Here is a 15195-nt window from a genome sequence, read left to right on the forward strand (position 1 = left end):
TCTCTCTCTCTCTCTCTCTCTCTCTCTCATCCAGAAAGTACACTGGCATAAAGAGTCAAGCAGGAGAAATATGCATGACCAGGGCAGGCAGACACTATTCACTGAAGTAAAGCCACTTGTTTCAGCTACAGAGATATGAAAGAGTTAACATGTTTCCATTCCCAGATTGTGATTGAGTCTTAAGGTTAAATTCTATGTGAAAGGAACCTGTCAGTTCAGAAAAGATGGAAAGGAGCAGTACACTGGCATAAAGAGTCAAGCAGGAGAAATATGCATGACCAGGGCAGGCAGACACTATTCACTGAAGTAAAGCCACTTGTTTCAGCTACAGAGATATGAAAGAGTTAACATGTTTCCATTCCCAGATTGTGATTGAGTCTTAAGGTTAAATTCTATGTGAAAGGAACCTGTCAGTTCAGAAAAGATGGAAAGGAGCTGGAGAGCTGGCTCAGCAGTTAAGGGCACTGGCTGCTCTTGCAGAGGACCTGGGTTCGATTCCCAGCACCCACATGGCAACTAACAACCATCCATAACTCCAGTTCCAGGAGAATCTAACATCCTCTTCTGACCTCTGCAGGCACTGCATGACATGTGCACATAGGTGCACTTACATACATGCAGGCAATACACTCATATGCATTTTTTTAAAAAAAGAAAGATGAAAAAGATAGGAGAGAAAAGGTAAGTAGTGAAAGAAAAAGCAAATTTGGGAGATCAATACACTAAGGAACTTCAAGAGGGAAGAGTACACAACCAAGAACTGTATTTGCTCCTACCAGCTTTGGCTGTCTGTTTCTTACTATGCAGTTCACATCTATAAGCTTCAAGCTACTCTCCCTGGCATCTCCTTGGGGCCACAATGGGAAGAGCAGGATGTAGAGGACTGAATTCAGCTCTCAGGGACTCTCCAATTCACTGGCCCTCAACAGAGTTCTGAGGCAAACCAACAAAAAAAACAAGGAAAAACATGCTTCCACTACTGAACCAGACAGACATGAGCTATGAAATACAAATTGCTGATACCATCTCATGGGGGCAGGGGGAGAGAAGGGCGCTTTGCTAAACATCTGAATGTGGCTGAGGATCTTTCCTCACCTGAACAAAGTTGTCATGCTTACATTCCAACTCTGCTAAGACAAACGTGCTCTCCTTCCAAAGCTGCAGCTCACAGCCTCCTAGTCTCTTCACAAATCCCTGCTTTTGTCAGTGGTATCTATCACCAGTCCCAGGTCACCAGGACAAAAGCAGAGGTCCCTCCAATACCTTCTGTACCATGTCCCAGCACCAGGCCCCTTTCTCTGCATCTCCAGAGACTATCCTTAGCCTCATCTGCTCTCCTACCTGCCGACAGCCCTGTTCATTCCAAGCCCTCCAGTTCCTGAGCTCACAAGCCCTTCAGCAAACACTGCCCTGACTGACCCTGTCCACTAGGACACAACCCCACTAAGAGCAGTCTTGCCAGCAGCCTGGACATGGTTCATGGCACACGTGTGCTGATTACCAATCATTCCTCGCCTCCTTTCCTGTAAGACAGTACACAGCTGTCTCCAATGACTCAATCCCTTAGATCAGAGCAACTCTCATGAGACACCTAGGAAGCCCCTGTCAAGTCTCACTTGATCACCTTACTGAAGTTTCAAGCTCAAGGCCTTCCTGAACACCCCCTACCACCAAGCTGCCACCACTCTCCCCACACAAGCCCTTCTCTCCTCTCACACAAGCCTCTAAACAAGTTTCCTAATGCCTCTGCCTCTGACTCAGTCCATTACCACCTTCCTGGAGGCCTTCCCTCCTCAGCACCCAGCCCAGAGGCTCCACCAGACTGTAGTTAAAGACCCCTGAACATGTTTCCAGTGCTCAGTGCCCAGGCACACCAGAGTGGTAGTGTTCTCATGCTCCTCCCTTGGGCCAGCACAGGCCTCCTCTCCCTCAGGTTTGCTGATGGGCTACTGTGTCCTTTATCTGAACAATCACCATTTTCCACCTGGACAGACCTCCTCTCACTCAGGCTGTGAAGTCCTAGTTCTGGCCTCTGACTCTGCGGCTCTGACAACTAATGCTAAGAACAAGTTGGTGTCTAGAAAGGCAGTGCTCTCATAGGCTGCTCAGCACCTCCTGTTTCTCCCTCTACCTTCTAGTACTACTGGGAGTGAGGTGCCTAGAACACACCAATACACAGCAGACGTCTATGTTCACTTCCTAACAGACTCAACTAATAGTTTTAGGAGATAACAGGAAAACTCTATTTCCATGAATGTGAAATTTTCTACAGCCTGCCACTTAAATCAATTCATCTTCATGGCCAAAGAGCATGAGAACATGAAGGTTTTGCTGCAAACTAACTCAGGAGGAAACAAACAACTGTCTCTTCCATTAAAGAAAACAGAATAAGGGCTGGAGAGAGAGCGCAGCAGTTAAGAACACTAACTGTTCTTGTAGAAGATACGGGTTCAAATCCCAGCACCCATACGGCAGCTAACAACTGTCTGTAACTCCAGTTCCAGGGGATCCAACAGCCTCTTCTGTCCCCTGCAGGCATTGCACGACACAGGTGCACTTACCTACATGCAGGCAATACACACATACACATTAAATGAATAAATAAATAAATAAATAATAAAAGAAAACAGAATAAATTTCACCTTTGAGGAGCTATAGGCCCGCTGGGCAGCAGGCTCTGAGAGCCACAGAGAGAGGATGATAGTAACAGGGAGTGGACATGGTGAGGCGAACTCATGCTAAATACAGACATTTTCACAACTGTAGAACACTGGTTGGGGCAGAGCTTACCTGGACCAAATCCTAACTGTGATCCAAGTGCTCTTATACACACTGGCCAGAACCAAGAGCAGGTATCAGAGGAGGTAGGAAACACTGGTTTCCTCCAGGGCTCCTGCATAATGACAATTACACTCAACCAATTAAGATACCACTAGGACAGGGCATTGTCAGGAAGCCTTTGAACCTCAGTGTTGATGGCTCTCTAATTAGTATGCAAAGTACAACTACAACTGCTATGTTAGCTGACAGGAAGGAAGAAGACACAGAACTGAACAGCCTTTTCCTGTGAGTGAGTGAGGATGTGCCCCAGCTTATAAGGGTCAGGGAAGCTGTGCGCATTTCCAATCTTTTCATGCCTGGCAAGGTGGTGTCTACTTCTAAATAAATAGGTCAGACACTGAAGCTGATTTTTGTTGAAAGAATGGCACTAGTGCCTCTCCCAAGCTCGGCACCTCAGCATGCCAAAGCGATTGCCAATTTAAAATGATTTACCACCAGAGAGCTTTCATTAGTGCATAAGCCTCCAACAGCAGATGACTTATTTGGACTAAGAGACCAGAAGAAAAGGGAAAGAAGTTCTGCCCCAGCTTATGTGACCTTTCACCTTCCTTCCAGTGTGCCACCTGCAGGTTCCATTTGCTTTGAGGTGCAGGCTCTTAGTCACTGAGAATAAATGTGCTCGTACTCTCACGAGCAGCCTGGTTTTGATTGAAGAAGACTGAGGAGCAGGGTTAAGTGACTTACCCAAGGTCACAGGAAACATTTTTAAGGCAGAGTTGGGATCAAAATGTGCCCGATTCTCCCCAGTCTGCTGCTTAACCAACAAGCCACCCTACCTCCTGAAATCTCTTTGAACAAATACTGCTTTTAAGAACCACCATCGATTTAAGGAAAATATACAGAATTTATTGTTTCCAATACCGTGCTCAAGCTGGTGGGATGCAGCCCCTGACCCTTACCCATCAGCTCTACCACTGTATTTCACTGTCAGTGAGGGGCCAGCAACAAAAGTTCCAGAAGTGGATAACAGGACATGGGGCTGGGCAGCCCAAGCCTGCCTCCATACCCTGAGCAGAAGTCAGTAAACTTCATCCTCGGGACCACGCTTGTGTTCCCCCACCCCAATGAAGTCCCTACTCCATTCTTATCAGACCAGTGTATACAAACTCCAACAGCTTGGTAGTGGTACTGAGAGCCTGCACACACTGAGGACTCTGACACTATATTCCTCCCAGCTGCTGTAATGGATTATTAATGACCAAGGTTGGCTGGAGGTGTGGAAGGATAGCTCTTGCCCCACCAGATACTCCTGGCCAAGTGCTGGCCACCCTTTGGGGCCAGCTGCAGAACTACTTCCCAGGGGGGACTTGGCCTGACATTGGACCTGTGTGAGGTGCCTGGTGTTAGATGCCCTGCTCCCCTGTCACAGTATCTCCCTTGCTGTTCTGTACCCACCAGCAGTCATAGTCTTCGTTGGCCTATGAACTTAAGCATAAGGAACGGGTCTACTCATGCTGACTGGTACCTGAATGAAGGGATATACTGACTTTAGCCTGGAAACTCAAGTGGCTGCAAGCCTGCTGAATAACTCAACTTGGCAGGGGCCCCTAAAGGTACAGCACCCACATGCCAAGAAATCTTTATACCCTTAACATGTAGAGGTTTTAAGAACTATTCACTTGTTCCATACTTTCTGAAGTAACACCAAAGACTCCAAATCAATAGAACCAAGAGTATTTACTATGTACTGTGAAACATGACTGTGCTGTATCATGCAATTAACAAAATGAACTCAGTCCCACAGTGCAGCCACTCTGTGGAAATGCACTATAGCAAACATCAAGTGGAGCTTAAGATGCATCAATTGAAAAATAATGAACATCTTAATGGACCTTATGAGATACATGCACTGCACACTGAAAACTGCTTTCCATACATCTTGGTTAATGACAATCGATAGAGCTAGAGTCAATGATGATTATGCAGAGTTATTGGAGCTGTGGCCCTTCCTAGTATTCCTTGGAGAAGCAGAGATGGATAAATGCAGCCATGAGTTCACCAGTATTTATTAAGGATATTCTGGAGCTCCTTCATTAAAGATGTAATAAATGCAATGCTTTCCTCCAGTTGCTTATCAATATCTTACCTCAGACTTACTTACTAGAAGAGCATGTATACCTCACAGCAGAAAATAAATAAATTTCCAAGTATTTTAAAAAAGAGGTCCCTAGTGGATAATGATCAAATTCTTTATGGGAAGCAGCCCAGCATCGTAGCAGGCAGCAACACAAAATCTATACAAGGCAAGGCTGAAAGGGAAGCTGCCAGGACAAGCTTTCTGAACGGGAGAGAGCTGGAAAGCATGTCCGGGGTTAAGTATAAGTACAGTGACGTCTATCTAACAAGACTTCACAGCCAATTACTGACAAAGCCCCGCTATCTGAAGAGCCTCAGAGTGATGCACAGGAATTACTAGTCTACCTTCTCATCTAACCAGAAGAGCAATGGCAATGCTATGCCTGAGAACTTCAGTTCCTGAACAGAAAAGATTTTAAAATTCAGGGCAAATAAAGGCTGTTTCAGATCAGATCCTCTATTAATATTTGGCATGATTCATGGTCAATATAAAGGTACACTTTTTTATTTATTTCTTTTTGTCTTTTTGAGACGGCCTCCCTGTAGCCCCAGCTTGCCTGGAACTCACTATGTAGACCATGCTGGCCTCAAACTCACAGAGATCTGCCTGCCTCAGCTTCCCGAAAAGGTGTGGTGTTACCACGCCTGGCTTAAAGGTACATTTTTAATTACGGGGAAAAGTGGAGGAAAATGCCGGTAAAATACAGTTACCTTAGATAATTATGCTTAAACTAGTATTTTCTAACAGTGATAAAAGTGCACGAGGTGGGCAACAACAAGCATAGGTCCAGATAGCAAGGCTCACAGACCTAAAACAGACACTCCAGGCTTGTTTCATGTAGGAACCATCTCAATTCTGATTCCTAGACTATGTGGGCAGACATACCTGCTGATGCTAAAATGGATCTGCCCCAGGCCCACGTGGCAACCCAGCCACAGCCAGGGCTTACCTGGATGACAAAGAGTGTCTTGTTAGGTATCTGCTCCCATGCACTTGCTTCAAAAGGAGTGAAACAGAATGGGACAGCTGAATTATTCTTAGAGAAAGGAAGAAGCCACATTTTGCATCATCACTGATACGGTTTTCCTTCCAGCCCTACCTGAGAGGAAAAATCTGGATATGTAGCAGCTATTTTTTCCAAGAAAGGCAGAACTGTGCACTGCAGCAGTGGGGATGAGGGGAGAAGCACTGGGCAGACTGCAAAGGCCTAAGAAGGTGAATACTTTTTAGACCAAAAATAGAAAAGCAGTCCTCTAATGTGAACAGAAAAAAAGTATGCTTCCTGGTGCAAATGACAATGCTTCTGCCATGTAATGGGAGGGAGCGAAGGGGAAGCAAGGAGAACTGCCACACACAGTCACCACACTCACTCATGGGCACTAAAAAAAGCTTTCAGTGAGCCTAACAGCAGTAAGGGCCTCCAAAAAGTCTGGCTTGCCTTTCTCACCCAGACCCTACCTGGGAGACTCTGCACTAGGTGGCTCTCCTGCACCACGGACAGCAAACTCTACCTGGCCTGTGCACTGGGTCTGTGGTGTGCTGTGACCTTTCTGAACCCATGATGTCAGCTGTTTGCAACTCTGAACTTCCTGAATGCCACTGGGAAGAAAGGTCCAAGCATCACAAACAGGGATAGCCTTTTCTTCTATTATTTTCCTCAACAATATGCATGTGTTACTTTCTTTCTCCTTTTTTGTACGTCCTAGGAATTAACTTAGCACCTCATGTTTTCTAGGTAACCCTCTACAACTGAGTATACCTCCAGTTCCAACATATAATTTTAAGAACATTCTAAAATTTTAAGGGTTGCCACAAAAAGTCAAATTTTAAAAAGAAAAAGAGGTTAAATGACATATTTCCTGACCTCAGCTTTCTAGACAACAAATCTAAAACACAAGTCAAATACACATGAAGCCTGGCTAGCATTGCAGGGAGGGTGGTGGTATGTCACCAGACTAGAGAAAATGCAGACCGATGCCGCACTTGGCAAGAGAACAGGTGCCTTAATTGGTGGAGGTCAGTGACTTATTATTATTATTATTATTTAAACATTGTATTATTTTCATTTTATGTGTATGAGTGTAATGCCTGCATGTAGGTAAGTGCACTCATGTTGTGCCATGCCTGCGTAAGTCAGAAGAGGACATCAGATCCCCTAGAACTGGAGTTACAGACAGCTGTTAGCTGCCATATGGGTGCTGGACCCGGGTCCTCTGCAAGAGCAGTCAGTGCTCTTAATAGCTGAGCCATCTCTCCAGACTAGAGGCTGGTGACTTCTGAATACAAGCTTCCCTAAGAAACAGGATGCTTTAGCTGACAGTAGTCAGTGTGTCCCCTCAGCTAGTCCAGCTGAAGGAGCTTCTGCTAACTCCCCATTCTTTTCAGATGCTGCAATCATGACAGAGTAACCTAGTGAGACTCAGAAAGGCAGGAGGATGGGCCAGGGTCAGTGCAATAGGACCACAGGCTTGGACTCACTCTCACTCTCTAAGCTTCATGGGTACTGAGTTCAGGTAGACTCTGCAGGGACATGCCTAATATATCCCCTCCACCATCACAAGGGGGCAGTCAGCAGATCAAACTGCCAAGAGGAAAAGCCACTGGCTCTCCAACCAGAAAGTCACAGAGGCCTGAGGGGACAGCAGTGTTTCTGGCACTGACAGAAGTAGGGAGGTGTTATTTAGGAACAAGCTTGAGAGACAGTGTGAGGACTTCACAAAGTTACACTGGAAAAAAGTTGAGGGCTAAGAAAGTATTTTAAAATAGTTTCTTAATCTGGAAGTTCATACAAATTCACTCTTCTAAATCCAATAACTCTAACCTAGGAAAATAGTAACACAAGAATAATGGAAAAACTCTAATCCTACACACTTATGTGGAACTCAAAGTTTCTACAACAGGCCGGGTGTGGTAGCACACACGTTTAATCCCTGCACTTGGGAGGCAGAGGCAGGTGACTCTCCATGAGATGGAGGCCAGCCTGGTTTACACAGTGAGTTCCAGGCAGGCTGTGGTTACAAGGAGACCGTGTTTCAAAAATAAACAAAAAAAGTTTCTACAACAGCCTATGTTTTATAATTTTAAGATTTTAAAAAAATATTTTATTTTTTTATTTTATGTGTATGAGTGTATTGCCTGCATGTATATGAGTGCACCCGTGTTGTGCAACGGAGGTCGGAAGAGGGCATCGGATTCCCCTGGAACTGGAGTTAAGGACGGTTTCCAGCTAGGTGCTGGGAATCGAACCCGGGTCCTCTGCAAGAGCAGTCAGTGCTCTTAACCACTAAGCTATCTTTCCAGCCCCATGTTTTATATTTTTTAAAAGAGTATCTGTAGTACCAAAAAAGGAAAACAGAAAAATTTGCAAATCACTCCACATCAAGTATTCCTACCATTATACAGTCATATGCCACAAAGCAAAGTTCCAGGAAACAGCAGGCCCACATACAACTGTGGATCTATGAGATTATATGGCCTAGTGACATCACAGCACAGACATCTTAATTTTTCTGTATATATTCTATGATGTCATCATTACTTCTCAGAACTTCTTCCCATTGCTAGAGGCAAAACGCCTAGGATAAGAGAAGTGACTTGAATGTCTACTACTGGGGGACTAGATGAGAAAATTAAGATATAATTATCCAAAGAACTTTGCAACAAATCAAAGAAATGAAAAGTAACACACAAAATCCATTTAGTGAGGAGAAAAAAGTAGAAACATGTAACAAGCTATGATTATACTACGTAAAAAAATTATTTATGGGCTGGAGAGACAGCTCAGTGGTTAAGAACACTGGCTGTTCTTGCAGAAGACCTGAGCTCAAATCCCAGCAATACACACATACACATAAAATAAAAAGAATAAAAAAATATATTTTTTAAAAATTATTTATATGTATATACACATACATATGTATATAAACACACACACATACACATACATATAGTCTGGCACCCAAACCATACATCCCAGAAACAGTCACAGGGGCAAGCTGTGGGGTGGTGGGGTTAGGTGGACTGTGCTTCATTTTCTAACATTTTTGCAAAATTAACACCAGGCATGGTGGCACACACCTTTAATCCTAGCACTCAGGAGGCAGAGGCAGAGGCATAGGCAGATGAATCTCTGTGAGGCTGAGGCCAGCCTGGTTTACATAATGCATTCCAGGCCAGTCAGGGATACATAGTAAGGCCCTATGTCAAAACAAAACACAAAACAAAGACATGGCTTCATTAGCATCTTTAAAAAGAAAAGATGTGGGGCTGGAAAAACGGCTCAGAGGTTAAGAGCACTGATTGCTCTTGCAGAGGACGTGGGTTTGATCCCCCAGCATCCACATGGCAGCTAAGAACCATCTGTAACTCCAGTTTCAGGGGATCTGATGTCCTCTTCTGACCTCTGCGGCATTGCACGACATGGGTGCACTTACACATGCAGGCAATATACTCATATATATAAAATAAAAATAATAAATAAATAAATTTTTTGGTCTTTTTGAGACAGGGTCTCCCTGTAGCCCCAGCTGACCTGGAACTCACTATGTGAACCAGGCTGGCCTCAAACTCAGAGAGATCCGCCTGCCTCTACCTCCCGAGTGCTGGGATTAAAGGCGTGCACCACTATGAACAGCTTTTAATAAATAAAGTACTTTCTAAAAAGAAAAGATGCTCCCATAAAAGAAAAATCTGAGTGACACTTTGACAGACAAGTTTTTAGAGGAGAAGACAGCTCTGCCTGTGGGTGGCACAGTAGCACTCGGCAGTAGACACAAGTACACATGTCCATCCTGGCTCTGTGCCTCTGCCACCTCTTCTACATGCATGTGCTAGGACTGGATCATCACTGAAGTCCCTTCCATAGTTAAAACTATATGATTTTTAAGTTGGAAAACTAAGAAGTCAAAACAGACAAGGAACAACAGAAGTTTCTCTGATTTCCCAAAGAAAATGTAGTTTAGAAAGAAGGAGGAAGAGCATCTATAACTCAGTGTTGGTGCTTACTCCATATAAAACTATATACAAGCACCACAGAGCATGTAACAGAATCCTATATACTATACACCACCCCCAGCTTAACAGAATACTATATACCAACCCCAGTTTAACAGAATACTACATACCATACCCAGTTTAACAGAACACTATCCACCACCCCTGGTTTTAGAAGATGCTTACAAATTACTGGAAAGAGCATTCATGCTACAAAAGTAAAAGTTCTTTCTCTGTCTTGATGAAACACTGAGGCTGCATGATTCCATGCTCTGTATGCTTGGTCACTTCCTCAAGCATGATGAGAAGAGCAGACATTGGGAAGGGAGTAGTTATTAGGCAAGAGTGCTCTAGAACACTGAGAGGAGATAGGACTGCATCAGACCTTTAAGAATGCAGACCAAGTTTCTTTGTAGGGTGGTGATAATGTTCTAGAATTAGTGGTGTTAAGGTACAAAGTTATGAATTTACTAAAAAAAAAAAAAAATCACTGGATTTTATACTTCAAAGAGTAAATGTTATAGTACGTTACATCTCAGTTTTAAAAAGGATGTGGTCTGGGCTGGAGAGATGACTCAGCAGTTAAGAACACAGGCTGCTCTTGCAGAGGAGTGGGGTTTGATTCCTAGCACCTATATGGCAGCTAAGGGTCATCCTTAACTCCAGTTCCAGGGGAATCTGACACCCTCTTCTGATTTCCACACCACTGCACGACATACAATAATACACATAAAATAAAAATATATTAAAAAGAGAGGAGGAGGAGGAGGGGGAGGGGGAGGGGGAAAAAGGATGTGGTCAGTTACAAAACAGAACAGTATGGGGAAAACCCAAGGTGCACTTGAAGAGAGTCATGAGGGAGAAGGAAGTCATCAACAAACTTCAAAGAGCCCCTAAAAGGTAAGTGGTAATCACTCCTCAGACAGAAGGGAGGCAAGAACTTGAGGCCAGAGAAGAAAGTGTGGAAAGTTTTACGACTGTGTCTGCACATGGCTGGCCCAGCTCAAGTGAGTAGCCACTGTATCCACATGACTTAAAGTCACTTTGGTTCTGTGAAAAGAAGAGTAAGGAGGAACCAGCACTGGGTTAGTCATGTGTCTAACTGCCACAAAGTCTGCCTATACAAACAATCAAAGCCAAATTCACTTACACAGAGAATAGGGAAAGCTGAGCAGAGGCAAGAGGCTCAAGTCTGCTCTCCAATTATATAAAATATATTGTATATATTAATGTATTTGATTTTATGTGTATGGGTGTTTTGTCTACATGTATGTAAGTATACCACATACATGCAGTGCCTATGGAGGCCAGAAGAGGGTATCTAATCCCCTGGAACTGGAGTTACAGGTGATTTTTAGCTGTCATGTGGGTGCTGGGAACTGAATCCAGGTCCTCTGCAAGAGTAGCAAGTACCCTTACCAGTGAGCCATCTCTCTAGCCCTATATGAATATATTTAACAGGCGCAAGTGTGAAACTGGCTCATAGTTACATGAAATCAAGCCTCTGATCAGGTTCTAGTTGTATAAAACAAAGAGAAAAGGAAAAGGAAGAACAAGATGAGAAGTGGCACAAGAGAAAGCAGGTAAGCCAGTGCTGTGCCTTTAAGAGCTCCTTGGAGATGCATGACTGCAGAAGGCCTGGAGAATACAGCATTGATTAGGAATGAGGTAACCACAAACACCGCTGTCTCAAATGAAAAGGGATTCAAGAGCTGACCCAGAAAACAAGCATCGTAACCGCCAGATAAAATTTTAATGATAAACACAAGATGCTCTGCATATACCCAAGATTGAAAGATGGGGCTAAGCCATCAATGCAAGGTTCTCTCAGAAGAGGAGCCCTAAGGAGCCTCTCTGACCCACAGCTCAAGTTTCATACAATCGATCCCCAGAACCCTGGCATCACCAGGCTTTTGGTGGCCTAATCTAGAGTTGAGCAGGTCCTCAGGGAAAAGGAGGTGGGCTGAAGGTGGTGGTGGCCAGCAGCTAGCCTCAGAGCTGACAGCCTGCCTTTCAGGGCTCCATGTCCAGAGCAGAAACTCCTAACTGGCTTTGAGGAGGAAGTGCTGCCTACATTCTGGTCTCTTAGGGCTCTTTGAGTCCAGTCTCAGCAGCCTGGCCTCTAGTACCTTCTTAAGGTGCAGCAGCACCCTTTGAAGTCAAATGGATGTAAACCCTGGCCCTCAGACAATGGCAGAAGTGCCCTGCCCATCAGCAGCTCAGAGGACCACACGGTGGCAGCCAAGCTGAAAGCCTAATGGCTTTCTACTAGGAAATAGATGGACAGAAAGCCAAGGCTCTGGTCCACTCAGCTTTACAAACTAAGGGTTCTCTTCTGAGAAGGACATCAACCTCTGAACTATAGCTAATGAACAAAAGGTCTTTTAAGAAGTCCCTCTCAGACAGATCTCCTTTAACATTTTTAAGAGTCAGCAAGATGGCTCAGCAGATAAAAGTGACTGCCACCAAGTCTGATGACCTGAGTTCAATCCCTGAGACCCACATGGTAGAAGGAGAGAATCAATTCCTACTAATTGTCCTCTGATCTCCATATATGTGCTGTGACACATGTGCACCCACATATATACACATACACACACAAAATAAATAAAATGTAATAAAACAATTTTTCATGGCATGGCCTGCCACAAAATATTTCAATAACCTATCTGGAATTTCAACTCAAATGGTGCTTTCTAAAAAAAATGTTTTTATTACATTTTATTTATTTGGGTAGGGAACACACGAGCCCAGTGCACATATAGGTCAGGGAAGAACTAGTGGGAGTTAGTTGGTGCTCTCTTTCCATCAATAGACAATAAACGTGGGCTACAGGGATTGAACTCAGTCAGACCTGGTGGCAAGTGCCCTTACCCTCTGAGCCATCTTGCTAGCCCTCAAATGGTGCCCTTTAAGGAATGCTACTTAAAGGGAAAAAAATTTTTTTTAGAAAAAGACTCAATGACTATCAGTTGTTTTAAGTGTAAGGTTGGATCTTATTTCCAGTTTCCTCTAAGCAGGGGCCTCAAGGCAGCTTCCCCACAAAGCTGATCCAAACTCAGAAGCTTAAGGGCTCTGGCCTTACTTTCTGGTATACAACTTGAGACTGCAAAAGTATATAAAGTTTACAGTTTGAAGAAAAAAAAAAGTTTACAGTTTGAAACTCTAGTTCATGACACCATCCTAACCCTAAGAGAAAATCAATCTTATTGTAGATTAGAGAAATGCATAAACATATCTCTGTAAAACATAAAAATGAAGAATTCATGAAAGTGGTTTTTGGAATAGAAGCCAAAGGAATTTACAGAAGCTAAAATGAAAACTTCTCAGCCACGGCGACATATAAGAAGCCTAGTTCCGGGCAAGTTAAATCCACACTGTGTGGTAGGGGGGATTCTGTGTGACCAGAGCCCTTTCTCCTAATATAGGCTCCAGAATGCAAGATTAAGAAAGAACAGGACCTGCTGTGCCAACACTATTCTTGCTTGACCTTTTTATCTCTTCATAAAATACAAACCATTTGCTTTAATGAAAATCTAATACAACATGCCACAGGAATGACTTGAAAGTCAGGAAAGACCTGTGGAGACCAAAGGATTGCAGACCCGCTCCACACTGTCTGCTTCCCACTACTCACTGCAGAGCTCACAAACCCTAGAACAGAACTGGCCAGGAACACTAATTGGCCAGTAAGCGAGGAAGGCTTGCACCCAAGGGAAGTTCAGCACTGGTACTCAGAGGGTAGCAGGTGAGGATAAGGTTCGTAGGACAAGAGCAGGAGGGGAAATAGTCTTGCTTACCCAGCAATGACAACGCCATCATAAGAACGCACGTCACACAGAACAGCATACGGAATGTGCTCCAGCTCGCTCACGGCGCCTTTGCGGTTCTGTGTGAGGAAAAGGGGATGCATTTATACTATTCTTGGGGTGGCCCAAAGACAGAGCATTCAGCTCTCACCTACATGCTACAGGCATCTATGGCATGGACTGCACTCAAGTCACCTGCACATTCAGGACAAAGCGGCAACACAACAGTAGCAAACCCAAGTCATCCCCCTACAGAACAGGCACTGAACAGAGCTGAGGGTGAGCTGCTGGCCTGTCCTCAGGAGCTCAGGGATAGGATGAAGACCTGTCACAAAAGGAAGCAGTGTCTGCACACAGCAGGAGGAGTGTGCACAGTACACTAAAAAGTTCAGTTCACAGAAGAGAAAGCACAGAGAAAAGAACTCTAAATACAGTGGAAATCTATCATAGCAAATAGAGCAGAGTGAGGACAGAAAAAAAGGCTGCATTTCTGACTAGACCTCAGAGACTTCAAGATAAAGATCTTTGAAGAAAAGCCTAAGCCTGAACTTGACGTGCTCCTGGGGAGGGCTGAGTGGGAAGTAAAGAGAACTGGAAAGGGGAGGCGTGTTTCTAGCAATGTGCCCTGTGTGACATCTGCATCGTTTCACCTGTCACTGCGATGCACGGTATGTTGGTAAATGCTCACGTGCTGTTTGAGCTCACTGAGAAGCCTGCTGTGGAGGAGGGCGTTGTCTCTCCATTTCAAACCCAAGTATGTCTCAGTCTCCAAATCCCCTGTCCTGGGTCGGCCAGGGCCACTGGCTTTCTAACAGGCAGAAGGGAAAACAACTAGCAGTTAAGGACTTTAAAAAGACTGCATTCGTGAGTACAGCTAACATGTGAACCATTTCTAAACGAGGTCACAGTACTGTATAGCCCACAGTACATATTGTTTATCCCATGGTATATATTCTTTTCCTGTAGTAGAAAAGAATTCAGAAGCTTATTCAGGGAAAGACTGGTCTGATTGGAAACTCATCCAGGGACAGAAGGTTCTCAATCATGAATCCAGCTGATTGCCTCAACTTCCCCAGTCAACTTCAGCTACATGTTTGTAGGTACCCAGTTTGATGGTGCTTTTCTTTGCTCTCAATCAGGCCACTCTAGTCACCTCTGCTGGATGCTGTGTGCACTGGATTTGATAATTTGCTATTTGCTGCTTCTATCTGTTAGGTGCCACTTACTTTCATTTTTGCTTATGCTTAATGAGCTTACTCATTCAAAACCAGAAGTATGGCTATCATAAATCATTCTCTCAACTGTCCAGAACAATCATTCATTATTAAGAAAACATCAAGCCAAGCATGGTAATGCACACCTTTAAACCCAGCACTCAGGAGGAGCTCTGTGAGATTGAGGCCAGCCTGGTCAGCTGGGGCTATAGGGAGACCCTGTCTCAAGACATACACACACACACACACACACACACACACA

General features: G+C 44.3%; 1 protein-coding gene across 2 annotated transcripts in view; it reads right to left on the reverse strand.

The window, feature by feature from the left end:
- Fbxw8 (F-box and WD repeat domain containing 8) overlaps positions 1-15195 on the reverse strand; it is a 128819-nt gene that overhangs the window by 74516 nt on the left and 39108 nt on the right. For both annotated transcript variants that reach the window (XM_029570575.1, XM_008847456.3), the window contains one exon: positions 13711-13799. In XM_029570575.1, coding sequence (XP_029426435.1) covers positions 13711-13799 — 89 coding nt within the window. The remainder of the gene's footprint in view (positions 1-13710; positions 13800-15195) is intronic.

This window comes from Nannospalax galili, unplaced genomic scaffold, assembly GCF_000622305.1.
Source record: "Nannospalax galili isolate Female #2095 unplaced genomic scaffold, S.galili_v1.0 scaffold120, whole genome shotgun sequence".
Classification (NCBI taxonomy): domain Eukaryota; kingdom Metazoa; phylum Chordata; class Mammalia; order Rodentia; family Spalacidae; genus Nannospalax; species Nannospalax galili.